The sequence below is a fragment of the Podarcis melisellensis genome (assembly GCF_964234715.1).
Source record: "Podarcis melisellensis genome assembly, chromosome: 16".
In the NCBI taxonomy this organism is placed as follows: Eukaryota; Metazoa; Chordata; class Lepidosauria; order Squamata; family Lacertidae; genus Podarcis; species Podarcis melisellensis.
In genome coordinates this window covers 3,226,989-3,249,838 of record NC_138533.1, presented here as the reverse complement: position 1 = coordinate 3,249,838, position 22,850 = coordinate 3,226,989, and the positions used below count along the sequence as shown (strand labels likewise).

Genomic DNA, 22,850 nt, shown 5'->3' with positions numbered 1-22,850 from the left:
TTTTAATATTCTGTTGGAAGCAGCTCAGAGTGCTGGGGTATAAATAATTGTTGTTGTTGTTTAGTCATGTCCGCCTCTTCGTGACCCCCTGGACCAGAGCACGCCAGGCACTCCTGTCTTCCACTGCCTCCTGCAGTTTGGTCAAACTCATGCTGGTCCCTTCGAGAACACTGTCCCACCATCTCGTCCTCTGTCGTCCCCTTCTCCTTGTGCCCTCCATCTTTCCCAACATCAGGGTCTTTTCCAGGGAGTCTTTTCTTCTCATGAGGTGGCCAAAGTCTTGGAGCCTCAGGTTCAGGATCTGCCCTTCCAGTGGGCACTCAGGGCTGATTTCCTTCAGAATGGAGAGGTTTGATCTTCTTGCAGTCCATGAGTCTCCTCCAGCATCAGATTTCAAAAGCATCCATTCTTTGGCGATAAGCCTTCTTTATGGTCCAGCTCTCACTTCCATCCATCACTACTAGGAAAACCATGGCTTTAACTATACGGACCTTTGTCGTATAGGTTATGTCTCTGCTTTTTAAGATGCTGTCTAGGTTTGTCATTGCTTTTCTCCCAAGAAGCAGGCGTCTTTTAATTTCTTGACTGCTGTCACCATCTGCAGTGATCATGGAGCCCAAGAAAGTAAAATCTCTCACTGCCTCCATTTCTTCCCCTTCTATTTGCCAGGAGGTGATGGGACCAGTGGCCATGATCTTCGTTTTTTTGATGTTGAGCTTCAGACCATATTTTGCGCTCTCCTCTTTCACCCTCAATAAAAGGTTCTTTAATTCCTCCTCACTTTCTGCCATTAAGGTTGTGTCATCTGCATATCTGAGGTTGTTGATATTTCTTCCGGCGATCTTAATTCCGGCTTGGGATTCATCCAGCCCAGCCTTTTGCATAATGAATTCTGCATATAAGTTAAATAAGCAGGGAGACAATATACAGCCCTGCCGTACTCCTTTCCCAATTTTGAACCAGTCAGTTGTTCCATATCCAGTTCTAACTGTAGCTTCTTCTCCCGCATAGAGATTTCTCAGGAGACAGATGGAGGCTATTATTATTATTATTATAATTATTATTATTATTGACGAGAAGCCTGTGACCCTCCAAAAGTTGGACTCCAATCCCCAATCTTTTTTTGGGGGGGGGAGACCTCAAAATTGTTGATTTTTCCGACTTGCCTCAGATCCAGGACAAAGCGCCGCCTTTCGGAAATCCCCCAGACGTCAATTCCACCTTTGAAATCCCCGTAATGCCTGAGATAATCAAGACATATGGCAGCCCTACAGTATTGCCAAAACCGGTTGGGATCTCCCAGTTACAGAAGATCACCCTGTTGTTTAACGGGGGGGAGTCGCTGCCAGTCAGAACAGGCAATACCAGCCTGCATGCCAGCCAATGGGAGTTGAGTCAACAGCCAGCTGGCCGAAGGTTCCCCAGGTTAAAGCTGCATGGGCATCAAACGTTAAAATTATTATTTAGTAAACTTACTAGTCCTCTTTTTTTTGAAACTAACTCCAAAGGGACGCAAGTGGCACAGTGGGTTAAACCACAGAGCCTAGGACTTGCCGATCAGAAGGTTAGCGGTTCGAATCCCTGAGACGGGGTGAGCTCCCGTTGCTCGGTCCCTGCTCCTGCCAACCTAGCAGTTTGAAAGCACGTCAAAGTGCAAGTAGATAAATAGGTACCGCTCCGGCGGGAAGGTAAACGGTGTTTCTATGTGCTGCTCTGGTTCGCCAGAAGCGGCTTAGTCATGCTGGCCACATGACCCGGAAGCTGTACGCCGGATCCCTCGGCCAGTAAAGCGAGATGAGCGCTGCTACCCCAGAGTTGGCCACGACTAGACCTAATGGTCAGGGGTCCCTTTACCTTTAATTTAACTCCAAGCAACTTGCACCAAATAATAAGTAACAAAGAACTAAGCTCACACTACTCACCCCAGGAATTCTGGGAAGTATAGTTTCTTAAGGGAGTTGGGAATCGTAGCTCCGTGAGGAGTAAACTATAGCTACCGTGAGTCTTTTTTTTTGGGGGGGGGTGCTTTCAAAGCATTTTAAATAGGCTTCTTGTCAGCAGCAGCTGAGGTCTTCTTCACCAAAAATTATTTATTTTTTTAAACCACCTTTCATCCGAAGATCAGAGGATGCTTTGCAAAATAGAAACACAAAAATACTTAATATCGTGACAAACAAAAAGAGCAACCTCCTCCCCGGTTTAAAAAGCCACAGCTTGTTTAATCCCAGTATCCAAGAGGCCCAGGATTTTATACAATTGTGTTCTGTTCAGCATGGACCCACAAAAAAATTAAGGGATTGAAGTTAGGCCTATCCAATAGTTTCAAGAGTAGAACTAACCCACCATTTATAAGATCCGGAGCGGCGGAGGCAATGAAACAACTTTTAACCAAACATATACAACCATTTTTATTTTTATTTAAAAAAATTAATGTGCATATGGTTTCTTCGGTATTTAGAATGGAAACAAGAGGCGGGAAAGGAGAACTTGGAAGAGGCGAGTAACAACTCACACGAGTAACAAAAAAAGGAGCAAATACGGGTATTAACTTTTTTTAAACTGCCCCCAGGTCAATGGACTCTCTGGGAGAGAGACTAGGGGATATGAGGGCACCACTGGTCTGTGACCAGGCTACGACTCCTGCTCTCCCTGACCACTAGGCCTGCTGGCTGCTGGGAGTGCAGCAACATCTGGAGGGACACCCCCCTTGCCCCACCAATGTCCCCAAGCCCCTGAGCTGGAAACGGAGTGGGGAGAACAACAAAACTCTTTGGGATGTTGGCTGCAAGGTGATTGTCTCTAAAGTTCAGAGTAGAAGGGGTTTTTTGAGGGGGGGGGTGTTTCAGGGTCAGGATCCGCACTCAGAACATAAAACTATTTCGCCCCCTTCGGATCGAGAAAGATTTGTGCAGAGATTCCAAAGGGGAAAGGATTCTCCTGCCCAGCCCTTTGAAGTCCCAAGGAGAGCGATGGGGAGAGATTGGTGTCGGGGGGGGGGTCCCGTAAATACGCCCCCATTCCCATATGTGGCCTGCCTAAATCACCTCCGCAAGACCCTTTCCATTCCCGACCTTTTCACTCCCCTTATCAGAGCGCATTAGGCCGCTTGGGCTTTTGAGAAAAAGGTTTGGGTGTGCGATGGCAGCTGGTGGGCCAGAAAGCAGGGAGCTGAACAGCAGGTGGCGCCAGAGCCCAGGTCAGGCAACTTCTCAGCCACATAGCCTTACAAGGCGGCCAAGGAAGAGGCAAGCTCACATTGCCGTGTATTTCCCCCCCCCCTACACGCGTGCATTAAATTAGTAAAAGCAAGCAGAACCAGGGTGCCTTTGCGCGGCAGAGCTTGGCATTGGGAGACGCACACCAGAGCAGGGGTGGGGCTATGTTATCGGCTGGGGGCCTGCGCCGATGTCCCTGGCGGACTCGCCATCTCTGCTGCCTTCCCCTGGTCCGCACTGACCCTGTGCAAGTTTACAGACGAGGGCCGCAAGCCGCAGGCCTCCAAGCGACCCTTGGCGGGCGGCGGGACAACTTTGCGCATGGAAAGATCGGTGGGTTGGAGTTCACCTTCTGAGGAGCTCTCGCTCGCCGGGTCCTCCCAGTCCCTCGCAACGGTGATTCTGGTACCAATCCCCGACGCTCCTGCGCCTTCAGCAAACTGCGGGGGCTCCCCTGAGCCACTTCCTGTCTCTTTGGAGCCACTTCCTGTCTCCTTCCAGTCACTTCCTGTCTCTTTGGAGCAACTTCCTGTCTCCCTCCAGTCACTTCCTGTCTCTTTCATGACGGGCATGGCGGACCTCCGGCCCCTGATGACGCTCACCTGGGTGGGCAGGACCGCGGCTTTGGGGGCAGGGCTGACAATGAGGCTGCCGGCCCGGGAAGGGCCCTCTTCGCCCGTCTCCTGGGGGAACGGGCTCTTGGGCTTCCCGACGTGGACCACCTCCACTTCTGCGCTCTCATCCCGAGACCGGGAGGACGGGCGGGCGGCCTGGTCGCCGTAACCCACAGTCACGACGATGATATCCGAGTCCTCCTCGGCGCTGGGAGCTCCCTCCTTGGTGATTCTCTTCTCGGGCGAAGGGGGGTCCGCCTTCTTGCGCGGCCGACCCCGCTTCCTCTTTGCCGTCGCCTCCCCGGGTGCTTCCGCGGGTCGTTTGGCAGGGGGCTTGACTCTCTGTGGGTCCTGAGGGCTCCGCTGACCCTCGCAGCCATTCACCCCTCCACCAGCAGGGGCGCTCTTGTGCTTCAGCGGGATTTCGGCCACCGGCGGCACCGGTGCCATGTTGATCACCGGCATCATGTTGATGACCGGCACGGCGCTCGGAGGGCTGACCACGCCAGCTGGCCCGTTCACCGCGGGGGCCAACAGAGTGGAGGGCCCTGGCCCCACGGAGAGGGCCATCTTGACCGTCCCTCCCGAGGCAGTCAGCTTGGGCGCCAAGATGGCGGGGGCCGGGTGCATGGCCGCCACCCCCGGAGACACCACCAGCCGGTCCCCGGGCTGGACCTGGACGCGGGGCAGCAGCAGCGGCAGCCGAGCCACCAAGGCATTGATCTGTGGGCTGCTGGCGGGCTTCGCCGGGGCGTCCGGCGGCTTCTTGGCCTCGCTCCGCGGAGCTGCGGCCGAGGGCTTGGCGGTGTTTTCCGCTTTGGCCTGAGGAGAGGAAAGGACGAGAGAAGCGTTGGGTTCAGCTGCCCTTTGCCCCTTGGCTGAACCGCAGGCCCAAACCCAGGGATGAGCCCACAAGGCCAGAGATAAAATGGGTCAACTACAGATGGGGCTGCAGAAATCGAGAATCCTGCCCAAATTGGGGGTGTGGTTCCCCTTCACAAAGCTGAATTTTGACTTTTGAATCTCTGTGCCCCGCCTGACACCACACCTGGGTCTTTAGACTTCTTCCAGTGGGGTGTTGTGCATTTCCCAGACCAGAGGCAGATGGCACCAGATAACACCTTAGGGGCCGTTTTGGGCACGGTGGGAACATGATGCTGAACTGGTCCAACTAAAAGGCCCTTCTGAAGTGCCTATATAAGCTCAATTCTGCGTCCAGGGCAGCTGTCTACCAGCTGGTATGCAGGATGAGGCCCTCCCTGCCCGCAGACTGTCTCACCAGAGCGGTGCATGCTCTGGTTATCTCCCGCTTAGACTACTGCAATGCGCTATACTGCAATGTGCTATACTTTGAAGGTGACCCGGAAACTACAACTAATCCAGAATGCGGCAGCTAGACTGGTGACGGCCGCTGAGACCACATAACACCGGTCTCGAAAGACCTACACTGGTTCCCAGTATGTTTCCGAGCACAATTCAAAGTGTTGGTGCTGACCTTGAAAGCCCTAAACGGCCTCGGTCCTGTATACCTGAAGGAGCATCTCCACCCCCATCGTTCTGCCTGGACACTGAGGTCCATCGCCAAGGGCTTTCTGGCGGTTCTCTCCCTGCGAGAAGTGAGGCTACAGGGAACCAGGCAGAGGGCCTTCTCAGTGGTGGCACCCACCCTGTGGAACAACCTCCCACCAGATGCCAAGGGGATAAACAACCACAGACTTTCCAGAGACATCTAAAGGCAGCCCTGTATCGGGAAGCTTTTACGCAGGAAGCCGCCCAGAGTAGCTGGGGCAAAGCAGCCAGATGGGCGGGGTATAAGTAATAAAGGGTTGTTGTTGTTGTTGCTACTACTACCTGGGTCTGCTTATTGTCTGCATTCTCCAGGCCTTCTGGCTCATTTTTCTTCATAGTTTGGGGCGGCCGCTTGTCACGGTGGTTCTCGGTAATTTCTGCAACCAGAAAAGATTTAATGGACTTAGGATTGTATTTATGTTAACTGATAAAATAATATGTTTAATACAAGAAGGAGAAGATTTAAAGATGTTAATGTTTAATTTAAAGGGTATCAAAATTGGGATTTGGAAAACCGTTATAAGGACATGCAATGAAATTCAACTAAGGGGAAACGAGGAAATAGTTTTACAAAGTAAATAACTTATTTTCAATAAGGTTATGATTTATGTTTTGTTTTGTGTGTGTTTTTGTTTGTCGTGGATATTGTAAAAACTAATAAAATTTTTGCAAAAAAAAAAAAAAAGGAAAAAGATTTAGATCAAGAGGCCTTTTTCTGAACAAAGCTCCCAATTACAAAGATAAAAAGGGGGAGAAATCACTGGGGGATAGGAACACAGCTGTCTTATGCAGAACCAACCCACTGGTCCATCTAGTTTACTATAATCTACACTGGCCGAAAACACCGGCTCCCCAGGGTTTTAGGCAGGTGCCACCCCCAGCCCTACCTGAAGACACCAACAGAGGATTGAACCAGGGACCTTCGGTACGCAAAGCATATAATCTCCCCTTGAGCTGGCTGTAAACATAAAGCAAGGTTCTAGTCCTCATGGACTAGACTGATTTAACTCAGGAGCTGCTCTCAACTGCGTCACCGATCTAGCTCAGCATCATCTGCAAACTGACAGAGGCTTTCTCAGGAGCCAAATTGGACCCCCAAGAGTGGCCCACGATCCAGAAGTTCCCCACCTGCTTTATCTCTCAAGTCAAGAGGTTTCTATTTTGTATTCCAACGTGGGAATCACTCTCATCTACACTCGCAGGCCGCTTGGAAGCCTGCAGCCATTTACAAATTAAATTATCTCAACGAGAAAGCCATCATCAAATACCCTTATGTTCCGGCGTACAAGACGACTTTTTATCCCTGGAAAATCACCCCAAGTGTCAGGGGTCGTCTTATACGCCGGGTATACGCATTGGGAAGGAGGAGAGGGAGTCAGTGAGCAGAGACGCCCCTCAGAAAGGGACACGGAAAGTCCTTCTGAGCGTGGCGCTCGCCCGTCCGCCCCCCAAACGCCTCGGGATGCTGCTGCTACGATGGCAGCAGAGGGGTACGTGCTCTGCCCCGGCGGTACTCAAACTATCTAACTCTAAAATTGAACAGCAAAAGTTGGGGGCCATCTTATACGCCCAGTCGCCCAATACGCCAGAATCTACGGTATCTCAAGGACTGAAGAGGGAGCGAGATTGTTTTCTTCTGCTCCCGAGGGCAGGACTCGAACCCGTGGCTTCAAGTGGCAAGGAAGGAACCTCCGACTAAACATGAGGAAGAAATTTATGACAGTAAGAGCTGTTTGACAGTGGGACAGAGTCCCAGGAGAGGTGGTGGACTCTATGAAGAACCCGTCGGGCCGCGCGATGGAGGCGCCAGGAGCGGAGGGGGGCGTGAGGAGGGGTCTCCCACCTGAGACCACCATGGCCATGATGAGGTCGACGTGGGGTGAGCGGGAGCTGATGATGTGTTGCTGGATGAGGAACTGGGCCACCTCCACGATGTTGTTGAAGGAGCGCTTGAGGATCTTCTCGGCCCAGTCGCAGGTCAAGGCGCAGGCCGCTTCCATCACCTCGTCGCTGTAGGACTGGAACACCTCTGGCCGCTCTGGCTGCAGGAGAGGAAGGAAGAACAGGAAGAGTGAGGAGTGCCAGGCACCGTTTTCCCACATACCATCAAAAGCGGATCTGAAGCACCGCTTTGGGCCCAGATATTCCATGCTTCTGCCATTCCGCTATTGCACAACGCAGCCTCCATCTTGAGCTCAGAAGGCTTTATTTACAGTCATACCTCGGGTTACAGACACTTCGGGTTCCGTGATTTTGGGTTGTGCACCATGCCGAACCTGAAAGTACCGGAACTGGTTACTTCCGGGTTTCTGCGCATGCGCTGCGGATTGCGAACACTGCGAGTTGCGAACCTGCCTCCCGCACGGATCACATTCGCAACCCGAGCGTCTACTGCATTGGTGTTTCAGAAGACTTGCGCGCTGCTCAAAAGACCTCAGAACAGTTTACCAAAAAAGACATAACAGGAACCAGCAAGAAAAAAATAACAGACACACGCAAGAGAATAATGAGTCAACAACCAGGGCCTTACCGACTCCGTCTCTTTCAGATCCAGGCTGGGAAGTGGGGGCATGTTCACCACAGTCTTCCTCCGTATCCCGCTGTAGCAATACGTGGGGGGGCAGAATTAAGGAGGAAACTCAAAAGGCTCCATTTCCATTGCGCACAGCCATTTATTTCATGCCTGGGAAGGTGTTTGGGGGTACCCTTGGCGGAAAGAATCTGCACTGCACCTGTTTTTTGTTTGGAGGTACCAGTTTTGTGAAGGTGGGACATACAGCCGGGCCCAACACGCCTGTGTTTGGGGAGCGTGAGACAGACCTTTGCAGCCTTTCACTGGCCTCACTGCCGCCCACACTGCCTGGCGACTTTTTACACACAAAAAAAGGATATTTCGACTGCCCGCGACCCCCCAGCCTTCTCGCTTTGATGTTCGGGAAGATCTCCCGGATGATCTTGCCGAAGTTGGCTGCGCTCAGAGAGCGGCTGCAAAGGTTATCGCAGTAGCGCCTGCCAGGGGAAGGACAAAAAGGAAAGGCGGTTTATTTATCAGTTGTATTTAGATCCCATCTTCTTCCCCTCCCCTGAAGGCGGCATTTACGGTTCCCTCCCCTCCTCGTTCGATCCCCACAACAACCCTGAGAGGCAGGTTAGGCTGAGAAGTCACCCCCAGGGAGCTTCGTGTGGCCGAACAGGGATTTGAACACTCTAACCACTACACCACCGCTGCCTCGCTTATGGTTTACATGCTGTCTCCGAAAAATTTTACACATCGCTTGGGAAGACAGGCGAACTAATGCCAGTGTACTGGAAGAAGCAAAGATCACCAGTGTTGAAGCAATGATTCTTCAACATCAACTTCGTTGGACTGGTCATGTTGTGTGAATGCCTGATGATCGTCTTCCAAACCAACTCCTCTATTCCGAACATAAAAATGGAAAGCGTAATGCTGATGGTCAACAAAAGGGGTTTAAAGACTCTCTCAAGGCAAATCTAAAAAAATTTAGTATAAACACCGACAACTGGGCAACACCGGCCTGCGAGCGCTCCAGTTGGCGAACAGCCTTGACCAAAGGTGTCGTGGGCTTTGAAGGCACTCGAACTCAGGACGCAAGGGAGAAACGTGCTAGGAGGAAGGCACGCTTGCGAAATCCACACCGTGATCAACTCCTGCCTGGAAACCAATGTCCCCACTGTGGAAGGACGTGGGGATCCAGAATTGGCCTCCATAGTCACAGACTCACTGTTAAGGCCGTGTTTATGGAAGACAATCTTACTCGGCTACGAGGGATCGCCAAAGAAGAAGAGGAGGCAACCTCCCCACCCCACAGAGACGGCTCTGGTTCCCACTCTTCGGAGCCAGAACTCACTTGTAAGCATCGAAGACATCTTGTTTTGGCAAGCAGGTGTCTGGGTATTCCTCCAGGTGATTCCGGATCCACGTGCAAGCATGCATGTGCTCAGCTGAGCTCAGAGAAGTCAGGTCCAGGCTGGTGGCCCCGAGAAAGGAAAATAAAATAATAGTAATAATAATAATAATAATAATAATAATAATAATAATAATAATAATAATATAATACCGTACTATATCTGCAGGTCTCGGGGTGGTTACAGCATAAAAGCACAATATAAAAGCACAAACCACATAATGAAAACAAAAACCCAATACAGTGGTATCTCAGTTGTCAACAGTAATCCACTCCAGAAGACTGTTTGACTTCCGAAATGTTCAACAACCAAGGCGCAAAGGGCAGCAGGCAATTTCAACAGAAAAAATTGGAAAACACGCATTCGAAAACGGAAGCATTTCCTTCCAGATTTTCGGTGTTCAAAAACTGAAACGTCTGGCTTCTGAGATGCTTGAAAATCGAAGTTCCACTGTAATCCCCACTTCCCCTGGTTTTGGCAAAATGTGTGTAAATTCAGCACCTTCTTCCTTTTCCCAGCACACAGCGTCCCTTGGGGAACACCTGACATCCTTTGAACCCTGCCCCTCTCGCATTCAAAGCCTGCCTCGGGAACCATGAGGTCCACCAACTTGAATTTCAATGGCGGTTCCAAGGATGGATTCTCAGGCCTACACCTCGCAGATTCCTGCACCCTCCGGATCCATAAGGACTAGAAACCTGCCCTTTGGTTTTTAAATTCCACGGCAGCACTTTGCTGATTTTTAGGCCTAGCTGAAAGTCTCACTGGTTCGGATAAGTCAGGGGTCAGCAAACTTCTTCAGCAGGGGGCCAGTCCACTGTCCCTCAGACCTTGTGGGGGCCGGACTATATTTTGAAGGGGGAAAAAATGAATAAATTCCTATGCCCCACAAATAACCCAGTCTTTTTTATTTAAGTGTTTAATTAAGTATTAATTAGGAAGATTGAAATTTTTTTGTATATAAATTTGCTTTTTCTTCTTTCTTTCTGTATTTTCTTAATTGTTCTTCAATTTTCATTTTGTAGTATGAGATTGTAAATTCTTTGTATAAGTGTGTAATTTAAATTAATAAAGATTAAAAAATAAACAAACAAATAACCTGGAGATGCATTTTAAATAAAAGCACACATTCTACTCATGTAAAAACAGGCTGATTCCTGGACTTTCCACGGGCCGGATTGAGAAGGCGATTGGGCTGGATCTGGTCCCCGGGCCTTAGGTTCCCTACCCATGGGCTAAGTTGTAGGGTGCAGGCTGCCAACTGAGCGAGGCCCTAAAGTGCTCTGGTAGGGTCCACCTCTGCCTACAATACTTTGCTTCTAAGTTTCATTCCTAATGCTTCTAAGTTTCATTTAGGTGGGCAATGAGGGCAGGCCCAAAATACCATATTTTTCGCTCCATAGGACGCACCTTGTTTTAGAGGGGGAGAACGGGGGGGGGGGGGAATTCTCCCTCTCTCTGCTCAGCGCCCCTTCAGCCAAGCGGCAGGAGAAACGGAGCCCCTTCCATTTCTCCTCCCGCTTCGCTGAAGGGGCGCTGTGCTGCTCTCCCTCTCTGCGGAAGCCAGGAGAGTCTTGCTCTCCCGGCTTCAGCAAAAGGAGTCCAAAGCCTTCGGAGCGCAGCGCGAGTTCCCGCTGCGCTCCAAAGGCTTCAGGCGGCTATCCCTGAAGCCTGGAGAGCAAGAGGGGTTGGTGCGCACCGACCCCTCTCGCTCTCCAGGCTTCAGCGAAAGCAACGCGAAGCCTCCGGAGTGTGGAGGGAGCACTCCCTCTGCGCTTCGGAGGCTTCGCGTTGCTATCGCTGAAGCCAAGGAGCCTGCATTTGCTCCATAGGACGCGCACACATTTCCCCTTAATTTTTGGAGGGGGGAAAGTGCATACTATAGAGCGAAAAATACGGTATATCTCCCATGGGGTTGGTTTTGCTCAGAGGCTGCTAGTTGCTGACTCCTAGATGATTATTTTATTTTATTATAAAGAAAGCAGCTTTCTAATTTCCTTGCCTTTCCACCACACCGTTTCCATCCCTCCAGTATATACAAAGCAGGAAATGAACAAGATTTGGGAAACAAGGCCGCGATCACTCACTTTTTCTCTCCTGAACTTGGGCCGGAAGGAAGTTGGAGGTAGAGATACAGCTTGGCGTGGTCAGTAAACCTCTGGACATCTTGCTGTGTTCATTGAGTAGGGAGAGAGAGAGACATTTGAAGATCACCAGGAAATGAAAACTGCCAACTGTCGCCCAAAAATGTAAAAGCAGTAAACACAAGCCATGTTTTGTAAGACAATGCAGAACTTTGCACTGGATACCTCAAGGACTTCCTCTCCCCATAGGAACCAACCCAGGCCCAGAAATCATCATCTGAGGCCCTTCTCTGGGTGCCCCTTCCTTTATTATCATTATTATTACTAATTGAATTCTTTGTTAAACATATTTCACAAAATGATACAGTGATATATTACAATTTGTATCCCATACCGCAGAAAAATTAAAAATACATTATTTTTTTAAAAAAGACCTAAAATAGACTTCCAATTGTTCTATAAAAAACCCTAAATTACACTTGTTATATTTTACACAGTATCCTACTAATATATCATTTTCTTAAACCTTTTTGATAATGGGGGGGGGGGGAGAAAAATTAAATAAAAACATTAAATTTACATATATTGTCTGTACAATGCAAGAGTTGTTCAAGATCTGCCAGGAGGCTTTTGCTGTCATGGTAGTTTTTCAGGTACTCCTTGAATATAATCCATTCTTGGTTTACTTTTTGTGTCGAATATCCTCTTACCCTCCAGGTGCCCCTTCCATGGGGGGATCTGGAGGGCGGCGACATGAGAATGGGGCCTTTTCAGTGATGGCTCCGATTGTCAAATGATCCCAGGGAGGCTTAACTGGCACCACCATCGTTACTTATCGTTAGGCACCAGGCAAAAAAGCATTTATTTTCCACCGTGCCTTTGGCTTTTAATTATCTGTGGCCCCTGCAGCACAATGGGTCAGCACATCTGGCCCTTAACCAGAAGGTTGGTGGTTTGAGCCCATCCAGGGACAGCTGTGGACAGAATTCCTGCAATTGCAGGGGGTTGAACTTCCAGCTCTAGAGTTCTATTATTCTGTCCCTTCCAGTGGGTGGGATGTTTCATTCCTGCCTTTAGAAGCATGAATAGGTTTTCACCCTTCCTCGCGCTTTCATTTTACGCTGCGCGAATGATCCACTGCTAAATCGTGTCAATGACGATATGCTTTGGAATACACCTGGTGTTTGCCCTCCACCCCCTGACTTTTGCCCTCCAATTTTTCGGCACGTCCTTTCTGGTTAAATGCCACCTTGCCCTGCCAATAGCCTCTTCCACTGCCTGAGCTTCCTTTCCCAGAAAAAAAGACAGGTAAATAAGGTTATCTGCCCACCAGTCTCCATTCCTCTTCTTCATTTTATTCCTTTAACCTAGAGACCCTCGCCAGAAACTCCTGCACTCATCAATTCTTTATTTAAAGGTCCGACCTGAGCATATTCCACTCCGGAACGTGCCAAGTCCCACTTTCTCCTTATTTTAGGGCTTCTAACTTGCTTCTGGAGGGACCCGGGTGGCGCTGTGGGTTAAACCACAGAGCCTAGGACTTGCCGATCAGAAGGTCGGCAGTTCGAATCCCCGCGACGAGGTGAGCTCCCGTTGCTCGGTCCCAGCTCCTGCCAACCTAGCAGTTTGAAAGCACGTCAAAGTGCAAGTAGATAAATAGGTACCACTCCGGCGGGAAGGTAAACGGCGTTTCCATGCGCTGCTCTGGTCCGCCAGAAGCAGCTTAGTCATGCTGGCCCCATGACCCGGAAGCTGGACGCCGGCTCCCTCGGCCATTAAAGTGAGATGAGCGCCGCAACCCCAGAGTTGGCCATGACTGGACCTAACGATCAGGGGTCCCTTTACCTTTACTAACTTGCTTCTAGCTATGTTTTTGTAGTTAGCTTCTTATAGTAACCCTCTAAAACATCGGTCGGAACCCACAGGTGAGTCGCAAGGCTACATCGAACAGGACACGGCAAATCTTATTGCTGCCACATTCCAGCCAAGGCTCAGCCAGACCAAAAGAGTAACCCATGCCGTGCGCGCTAGGATACAGTATTCTGCCAAGACACCCTTTCTATCAATTCCCATGAATGCTGCAAAAACGGAATGAGAAAGGCACGAACCATTTTTCTTACAAGATACAGATTTCCGGCCAACCACATGGCCACCATTTTTTCAACAGCTCCTCAGCCTTTCGGCTAAGGCCTAAAAACTGCTGCTTGTCATTGAGGAGCAATGCTAATTTTAGTAAGCGCCGCTTTAGGATTAATGATGTCCACTGCTAGCACTGCTAAGAATAAATCGGAAAGGGAGGGAAATGTGGACGTGGGTCCCATGTTGCAGGCTGGCAGCCAGTCTTGGGTCCAGACCAGGTGATGATCACTGCACTAGAAGAATATCAGAAGCGCTGCGTCAGGCAGAATCTGCCCAGCATCCTATTCTCATAGACGCTTATCAGATGCCTCTATGGAAACCGCCAAGGCGACTCTCCCAGTCTCTGTTCCCAGCAGCTGGTATTCTGCCTCCGACACTGGAGGGAGAACTCAGCCCATATTTACCCAAAGCGCAACTCATCGGCCACATATTATATGAACAGGTGCGTGTTATTTTAGTTTCCCCCAGCTGCTTTTGAAGTGCCCCATCCGGCCACTCACCAGTATGTAGTCGATTTTGCACTGCACAGACTTCCTGTAAGAAGAAAACCATGTGTTACTCTCTTGATTTTTTTTCAGCTCCCTTCAACCTCTAGGACAGGCACCCCTAAACTCGGCCCGCCAGATGTTTTGGGGATGTTTCCCATCATCCCTGACCACTGGTCCTGTTAGCTAGGGATGATGGGAGTTGTAGTCCCAAGACACCTGGAGGGCCGAGTTTGGGCGTGCCTGCTCTAGGACATGTGCAGGCAACCTCAGGATAATAATAATAATAATAATAATAATAATAATAATAATAATAATAATAATTTTTTATTTATACCCCGCCCTTCCTGGTTCAAAAACTGGGCTCAGGGCGGCTAACAACAAATTTAAAACACTTAATTGTAAAAGCAGCACAAAAACACAGTATAAAAACATGAATAACAATAAAATTGAAAGTACAGAAATCAATTTAGGGGAAATCCATCTAATAAGCATTAGAGAAATCACCAGGGCTAGCTGGCTGAATTAGTCCTACTTGGGCCAGCGAGGAGGCCAGGGGAGAATTAGCTGTGGATCAGGACTCAAACAGGTCTTTCTCTCTCTGTTGCTTGTTCAGGGTACTGAAAGTGGTTAAGAGACCCCGTTCCGCTCAGGGATGGATCACTAAACCCCTCCAAGAGTGGTAGGCCTGTGACGGGGAACAGAAGTCTCGTCGCCCCCACTCTCAGCACCCTGAACAAACTACACTTCTTTGGGGGGAGCTGTGACTGTTTAAAGAGGGGCTGCTTTAAACATACCGTTCTTATTCAGGGGGGGGAATATAAATTTATTCATTCACAAAATTCAGATACCGCCTGATTGTAAAACAAACCTCGAAGCAGTTCACAAAAGAAAACAGTGACGTTACCAGTAAAAAAATGCAGTTTAAAACGACTCTTTCTAAACATCCGGAATTAATTAAAACCAGCAATAAGTGGGAAACCAGATTAAAACGCGTGCCAACTTTCTACATGTCTGGATGCAGGCTGTACCTAAGCAAAGATGTTTCTAGCAGGGGTCTAAAAAAGGACAGAGATGCGTCAATAGGCGGGGAGTTCTGAAGTGCTGCCACACTAAAAGATATGATTTATTGCAAACTGGTATGTCTGGTGCAAAGGGGGCCTAAGAAGGAAGGAAGGAAGGAGGGAAGGAAAGAAAGAGAAGGGAGAGAAGGAAGGGGATAAGAAGCGTCGCCCTTACGAAATAGTTCCTCTCAGTTTCTGTAGCAAGGTACTTGACTCCACGGAGACGCCCTGCGGATCCGCCTCTAAGCTTTCGCTCACGTTTTCTGCGATCTTCGTATAAAGTCCGTTGTCGTCCGCCATGGCATCCGGTTCCCTGGTTCAGAGAGAGAAAGAGGACCCCAACGCCTTAGTCCAGGGCAGCATGTGTCTGCACATGGCGTGTGCCCACCATCCCGGAGAAAAACAACCCTGTCACAGTGCCGGATTTACGTAAAAGCTAAACAAGCTATAGCTTAGGGTCCCACTCTCTTGGGGGCCCCCCAAAAATGTAAAGGAAAAAAAAATACCTGGATGTACCTTTCCAAAATATAAGATAAAAAACAAATAAAATAAAAGCTACATACAGCAAGAGTGTTTTGTGTTGTGTAGGCTCCTGTGATGTAAGTCATGGGCCCCGCCTGCTCCCTAAAATATCACTGGTTAGCTCCTTTCTATATATAGGATGCCTACATTCTGCATGGACTGGTTGCAGGGCAACACTTGCAAATGGCTTGAGATACCCATTAGGTCTAGCAATTACCATATAGCATATATTCAACACAAAAAACAGCGACAATTTGCTGTTGACAAAGGACAGCTGGACATATAAATGGCCCCATTACCTTCAGTAGCTCAGGGCCTCATCAAACCTAAATCCGGCCCTGACCCTGTGCTGGTCCTACTCAAGAGTAGACCCACTGAAATGAACAGTAACTTAAGTTCATTTATTTCGATGCCTCTGCTGTGAGCAGAACTGAATGGGATACAACGCTCTGGTCGGATCTCGCAGCCTCATTTGCTCGGATTGACTATCTGGTGTGTTCAAACGGCAACTGGTAAATCACGGCGTGTAAATTCTGGTCTCCATGTTAAGACTTCACTCCCTTTGCAGAAATGGAAATTGAACTGAACTTCTTTGGAGTGACAGGGTCAGGCCCTGGATTATTGTCCCTACTCAGAGGACAACCATTCGAAATTCAATAGACCTATGTTAGTAAAGGTAAAGGGTAAAGGGACCCCTGACCATTAGGTCCAGTTGTGGCCAACTCTGGGGTTGCGGCGCTCATCTCGCTTTCTTGGCCGAGGGAGCCTGCGTACAGCTTCCGGGTCATGTGGCCAGCAGGACTAAGCCGCTTCTGGCGAACCAGAGCAGTGCACGGAAACGCCGTTTACCTTCCTGCCAGAGCGGTACCTATTTATCTACTTGCACTGGTGTGTTTTCGAACTGCTAGGTTGGCAGGAGCAGGGACAGAGCAATGGGAGCTCACCCCGTTGCGGGGATTCGAACCGCCGACCTTCTGATCAGCAAGTCCTAGGCTCTGTGGTTTAACCCACAGCGCCACCCGCACCCCGAAACCTAGGTTAGTCGTGTCCGTTTATCTTAATGGGTGTCTTTCTGAGCAGAGCCGATTTCTGCATGTTGCATGGATGCTAAAAGGCGCAAGAGCAAGTCTGGCTGGGGATTTCCCGGTCAGTTGGCAAGCCTAACCTTCTGAGGTTGCCCCAATGTAAGGAGCCAAATTACGGATCGGTTACAGTATCGTCAAATATATGACAAGTTTAAATTAGATTTTTAAAAATGAGTTTCCGGATCAAAGCTCAGAATTTGAAAGAGAACTATTTTGGAATAAGGATAAAATATTGTCAGAAATGTATAGCTTATTATTAGACTGGTAAACAAAAGATGAGTTAGTCAAAGTTTCAGTGACACACTAGGCAATGGATATAGGACATAACATAGAGCTAAACCTCTGGGAGAAACTCTAGAAGAATGTTTTGAAATTTACCGCATGTTATACTTTGAAAGAGAATTATATGAAAACGATACAGATGGTATTTAACCACAGGTAGGTTGGTTAAGATGTACAAAGTAGGATCAGATCTGCGTTGGAAAGGCAGAGAAAACGGAAGGAGCATTTTTTCACATGCGGTAGACATGGAAAAAGGTTAAAGACTATTGGGAAATGACATACAATGAGTTAAAAAACATGGTTAAAGCAACATTCCCCCCCCCCCAAAAAAAAAACCTGAGGCCTTTTTGCTAGGCATAGTTCAGTCTGGAGAGCCCAGTTGTCAGAAAAAGTTATATTTGTACGCAACCACAGCGGCTCGAATTTTGCTAGCCCAAAGATCGAAAGGGAGCCAGATCCCTCGTTAGGAAGATCAGCAAATTAAGATGGTAGAATTTGTGGAGGAAGCAGGTTTAATTTACAGAATAAGAGAGCAAGAAGAATCTTCATTCGAAGAGAAGTGCTGAATACTTAGAAAATAAATTTGTACAACTGAAAAAGCTGGTAGTGTTTAGATAAACTCAACAGTATGATAAATATCTGAAGGATATAAAATGGAGAAACGAATAGATTGGTTATAGTAAAATATGCAGGAAAGTTAAATAAGTAAAATAAACCATGAAAGGGGAAGGAGGGAAGTCAATTGTTACATGTAAAATGATTATTTTGAGATGTATAAACTGAAAAAACAATAAAAATCGTTAAATATATAAAAATAACCTTTAGAGGTTGCAACAAGAAAAGAGGAAATTCAGCTGAAAAAGCAAGCACCCAGCAACACGATCACTCCTGAATTTGTCCCATCCTCTTTTCAAGGCACCCAAGCTGGCGGTCCTCACTTCCCCCAGTGGCAGTGAGTTCCGCAGTTTCTTCCACGCTTTCAAAAGCTGCCCGTCTTCCATCCATCCTGTGGACCTCAGATAAGATTCCTCTTCTTCTTCCCACCCCCAACGCCTCTGAAACAAATTCAGACTCATCTCCCCGGAGATATTATTTCTTCTCCGCAGCTCCTTTCACACCTCCTTCTAACCTTCACCTGAACTGCAAACTCTTCCAAGGTCCATGGCCTTGTGAGAGAATCCTGCCTAGCAACAGAGAGCTCCTCCACTTCGGGAGGCTGAGATTGGTCCGAAACCATGGCAACAGCAAGACGAGCAAGTCCACTGACTGAACACTGGCCGGGGGGAGAAAAAAGCTTTTAAAGTAAAAAATAATAATAAACAGGAGTTGAAGCAAACCCTTGACCTAAAACAACAACAACCCCTTTTTCCAAAGCACAGAATACCATCTTCCAGGAGGGAAGCAGCCCCGCAAAGTCCATGGATGAAAAACACACAACAGCACCTGCCAGTGCCCCACAGCCTCTTGTGAACTTGCTCAAACTCAGCCATTTCTCATCCTTTTCACCCCAAACTCAGCAGGGACCGTCCTCAATCCTTCCTCCCCTACGCTGCCACGTCCCAAGCCGTTGCGCTGAAACGTTTCGGAACTATAAGCCGTCAAACCTGCTCTCCCTCACACACTATTTCTCATTACAGTGGACGCACGGGTTGTGAACGTGATCCGTGTGGGATGCATGTTCGCAACTCGCAGCGCCGCGTCTGTGCACGCACAGGTTGCAATTCGGTGCTTCTTCACAATTTAGCGCTTCTGCGCAACCGCCGAAACCCAGAAGTAACCAGCTGTATTTCTGGTTTCGGTGGGTCCGTAACTCGAAAAAACGCAACCTGAAGCGTCTGGAACCCAAGGTATGACTGTACAGTCAAAACTCATGTTACGTTTGCTTCAGGTTGAGCATTTCAGGTTGCCTCCGGAAGTACCGGAAAGAATTACTTCCGGGTTTTGCCACTCGCGCAGACGCGCAAAAGGATGTCACGTGCATGAGCAAAAGCAACAAATCGCGACCCGCAGATTGCATTCTGCTCATGTTGCAAACAGGTCTCCGGAATGGATCCTGTTCGCAACCAGAGGTACCACTGTATTATGGTGGGATGCGATCCTGTCTGTGCTCCCTTAAGCGTGACCCTATAGAGTGGTACCTCGGGTTACAGACGCTTCAGGTTACAGAAGCTTCAGGTTACAGACTCCGCTAACCCAGAAATAGCACCTCGGGTTAAGAACTTTGCTTCAGGATGAGAACAGAAATCGTGCTCCAGCAGCATGGCAGCAGCAGGAGGCCCCAATAGCTAAAGTGGTGCTTCAGGTTAAGAACAGTTTTGGGTTAAGAACAGACCTCCGGAACGAATTAAGTACAGTGGTGCCTCAAAAGACGAAATTAATCCGTTCCGCGAGTCTCTTTGTCTTGCGGTTTTTTCGTCTTGCGAAGCACGGCTATTAGCGGCTTAGCGGCTTTAAGAAAAAGGAAACAAACTCGAAGAACTCGCAAGACGTTTCGTCTTGCGAAGCAAGCCCATAGGGAAATTCGTCTTGTGGAACGACTCAAAAAACGGAAAACTCTTTCGTCTTGCGCGTTTTTCGTCTTGCGAGGCATTCGTCTTGTGAGGGACCACTGTACTTAACCAGAGGTACCACTGTAATTCTCTTTAAAAAATAATAATAATTAGATCCCACATCAACCTGAAAGCCAGCTCTTTTGCAACCTGATATGAATATCTGGGCACTCTGTGCATGATCAAAGGCACTCACCTCTTGACAGCAGCAACACATTCAGAGTATTCAGAGTAGAGCCCGGGTGATTTAAACCTGTAGTCTCTTTGGGGCAGGGAACTTTCTCCTGACCATAAACAACTCTGTACATTGCTAATATGTAAACAAGTTAACAGTAATTTCAGTTGAAAGTCCTGTCTGGCTCTTGTCAAACCGCACATCATAGTTAAGTCGCCAACTCTTTTTTGCTGCCAAGGCTCCTGAGCCTTTTACAACAAACAGAAACTCACCAGCTGCTTTGGCAGAGAGATCTGGACTCATAAATTTAAACCACATCACCCCAAAAGAATCATGGGAACTGTAGTTTACTCCCCAGAGAGTTACAATGCCAAACACCCTTAGCAAACTACAGTTCCCGGGATTCTCAGGTGTGACCCGGCAGTCGCACACATCAAATCTTACCTACCTCACAGGGTGGTTGTGGCGATAAAATGGAGAGGGGAAGACAGCAACATGTATGCCACTTTCAGTTCCCTGAGGAAAAGAGACATACACACATAAGTTAATACATTCAATTAAAAAAATGTTTTACTTTTTATCTTACGAATTTATTTTAAACATTTTTCCATTCTTCATTTCTGCCGGTCAGCCGACAAAGACACCTGCGGCAATGAACAATGCGTTAAATTCAGTTTTCCAACAAATGTAAGCTCCTTGGGGGCAGAGACCTGTGCCCATAATAATAATAATAATTTTTATTTATACCCCGCCCTCCCCAGCCAAGGCTGGGCTCAGAGCGGCTTACGAGCAATAATAAAAACAAGTTAAATGATTACAACTTAAAAACAAAATTAAAAAATACAACATTAAAATATTAAAATGTAGCCTCATCGCAGAAGGAGAAGGAAAAGAAAAAAGAAAGAGAGGGAGGGAATCAAACTGGCTCCAAGCCAAAGGCCAGGCGGAACAACTCTGTCTTACAGGCCCTGCGGAAAGAAATCAGATCCTGCAGGGCCCTGGTCTCAAGAGACAGAGCGTTCCACCAGACTGGGGCCAGTACTGAAAAGGCCCTGGCTCTGGTTGAAGCCAATCTAACTTCCTTAGGGCCCAGGACCTCTAGGGTGATGCTATTTATGGACCTAGAGGCTGTCCATGGGGCATACCAGGAGAGGCAGTCCCGTAGGTATGAGGGTCCTAGGCCGTATAGGGCTTTAAAGGTTAAAACCAGCACCTTAAATCTGACCCTGTACTCCACCGGGAGCCAGTGCAGCATGAAAAACACTGGGTGAATATGCTCCCATGGCAGAGATCCCGTGAGGAGCCTCGCTGCAGCATTCTGTACCCGCTGGAGTTTCTGGGACAGCTTCAAGGGCAGCCCCGCGTAGAGCGAATTACAGTAGTCAAGCCTGGAGGTGACCGTCGCATGGATCACTGTGGCCAGGTCAGGGCGGGAAAGGTAAGGGACCAACTGCTTGATGCGGCGAAGGTGGAAAAATGTCGCCTTGGCTGTTGCTGTAACTTGCGCCTCCATGGAAAGGGAGGCGTCAAGGATTACACCCAAGCTCTTAACGGAAGGCAATGGCACTAATTGGGCCCCCGCAAGAGAAGGGAGTTGGTCCCTCATCCCCAATGAAAGGCATGTGTGGGGAGAGAAAGCTGGGGACTGTTTTAAGCGCTGAACATGTTGAAATCAACCTTTCACGCTCTGGATTGATCACAGAAGGCCAGCCGCCCCCTCAGCGTACATTTCAGATGTTAAAGATCAGGCTTTTAATTTTAAATTCCTGCACCCCACGCCAGGCTGACTCAGAAGTTCGGCTAAGCATCCTCGTGTCAGGTTTTCAGCAGCTGTGCAAATCTAGACGTGAGGATGAAACAGCTGCTGTTCGCCACAGTACCCTACCTATTATTTGGGTTTTTTAGCAACTCCCAAAAGGGTTCCAGGCTCATGTGGAGGGCTGCTGGGTGCTTTTTATAAATATACGAAATATATCACTGATAGACAATCTGTCTCAGCTGACGGTACATTTCTGCTCACCGAGATTGCTACTCCAAGTGGATCCCCTCTGTTGGATCCAGATTAAAACCTAAACACCCCATAATAAGCGCACACATTCCTTGGGCGGGAAACTGAAGTTGATCTCCTCTGTGCCCCAGAGGCGGGTGATGATCCTAGCAGCTGCACCAGGTATTTAAATACCAGGAGGAGGGAAATTCGAATTTCTGCAGCGAGAATGTGGGAAAACCCGAAACCTCCTTTTGCAAAGAGAGAGAGAGAGAGAGATTGGGTCAACCTTTTTTTGTTGCTTGAGATCACACAAACCACCTCTTCTTCCCCATCCTCTGACCCTTAGAAGGAAACCCTTATTTTTCAGGAGTCTCCCCTGCATAGCTGCCAACTTTTCCCTTTTTTTAAAATTCCCTTATTCCGAATAGGATTCCTCGCAAGAAAAGGGGAAAGTTGCCAGCTATGCTCCCCTGCTTCTAAAATGCATGCATCTCAAGCCAAAAACTCGCCATGAAAAACAACAACAACACAGGCGCCTTTTTGCAAAGTTCCTCCATCAGCTCAGATGCATTTTAAAGGGATCTGTCTTGATCCATGCCCTCTTTTTGGAGACGGATCTCCCTTGAACACACCCAATTCGATCCGTTTCCTTAATTCAGAAAACTCCCAGAATTGTAAACTCTTCCCCCCCCATCTCTCTCTCTCTCTCTCTCTCTCTATATATATATATATATATAAAAATTTATTTATTTGGGGAGAAAGGGTGAAATGGAACTTACCTTTTATTTCAGGCTGAGATTCCTCTTCCTGCAGCTTTTTAAGATCCGGGCCGCGTTTTGCAAAAAGGGAAGGCTCAGAAAAAACTCAGCAGCTGCAAACATCGCTGCTCCAAAACCCAAACTTCTCCCTGCCCCAAAGAGTTAATGGATTCCTCCCCCCCAAAAAAACCAACAACAATTAATAATATTTCCTGGATCTTTTAGGACCCCCTTTTCCCCCAATGCGGATTTCCTACTCCGCTTGCAAAGGGATCCACCCCTCTTGCAGTTTTACGCGGCGCATCTGAGCCCTTGCAAAAATAAAAGGGAAAAAGAAACTAGCAGCCGAGGGGGGCGGGGGAAGAGGAGCGGGTGGGCGGGGCCGGCGGGGT

The 22,850-nt window shown here is 48.4% G+C and overlaps 2 protein-coding genes across 7 annotated transcripts in view; both read right to left on the bottom strand.

Annotated features, from left to right (window-relative positions):
* The window catches only part of LOC309358499 (methanethiol oxidase-like), a 183,623-nt gene that overhangs the window by 79,592 nt on the left and 81,181 nt on the right, over window positions 1-22,850 (bottom strand). The window lies entirely within an intron of this gene.
* RFX5 (regulatory factor X5) lies at window positions 3,252-22,772 on the bottom strand. 6 transcript variants are annotated; one of them, XM_081891467.1, is made up of 12 exons: window positions 22,480-22,772; window positions 21,731-21,915; window positions 20,155-20,226; window positions 15,273-15,410; window positions 14,049-14,082; window positions 11,413-11,495; window positions 9,268-9,387; window positions 8,291-8,407; window positions 7,929-8,010; window positions 7,242-7,440; window positions 5,681-5,775; window positions 3,252-4,651 (listed from the first exon to the last, which is right to left on the bottom strand). In XM_081891467.1, the coding sequence occupies exons 4-12, from the start codon at window positions 15,395-15,397 to the stop codon at window positions 3,383-3,385; spliced, it is 2,124 nt and encodes a 707-aa protein (XP_081747593.1). In that variant the 5' UTR covers window positions 15,398-15,410; window positions 20,155-20,226; window positions 21,731-21,915; window positions 22,480-22,772; the 3' UTR covers window positions 3,252-3,382. The 6 variants fall into 6 exon arrangements, with proteins under 6 accessions (XP_081747593.1, XP_081747594.1, XP_081747592.1 ...); XM_081891468.1 differs by lacking the exon at window positions 21,731-21,915 and having other exon boundaries at window positions 3,252-3,702; window positions 3,763-4,651; window positions 20,159-20,226; XM_081891466.1 differs by having other exon boundaries at window positions 20,159-20,226; window positions 21,731-21,948; window positions 22,480-22,771.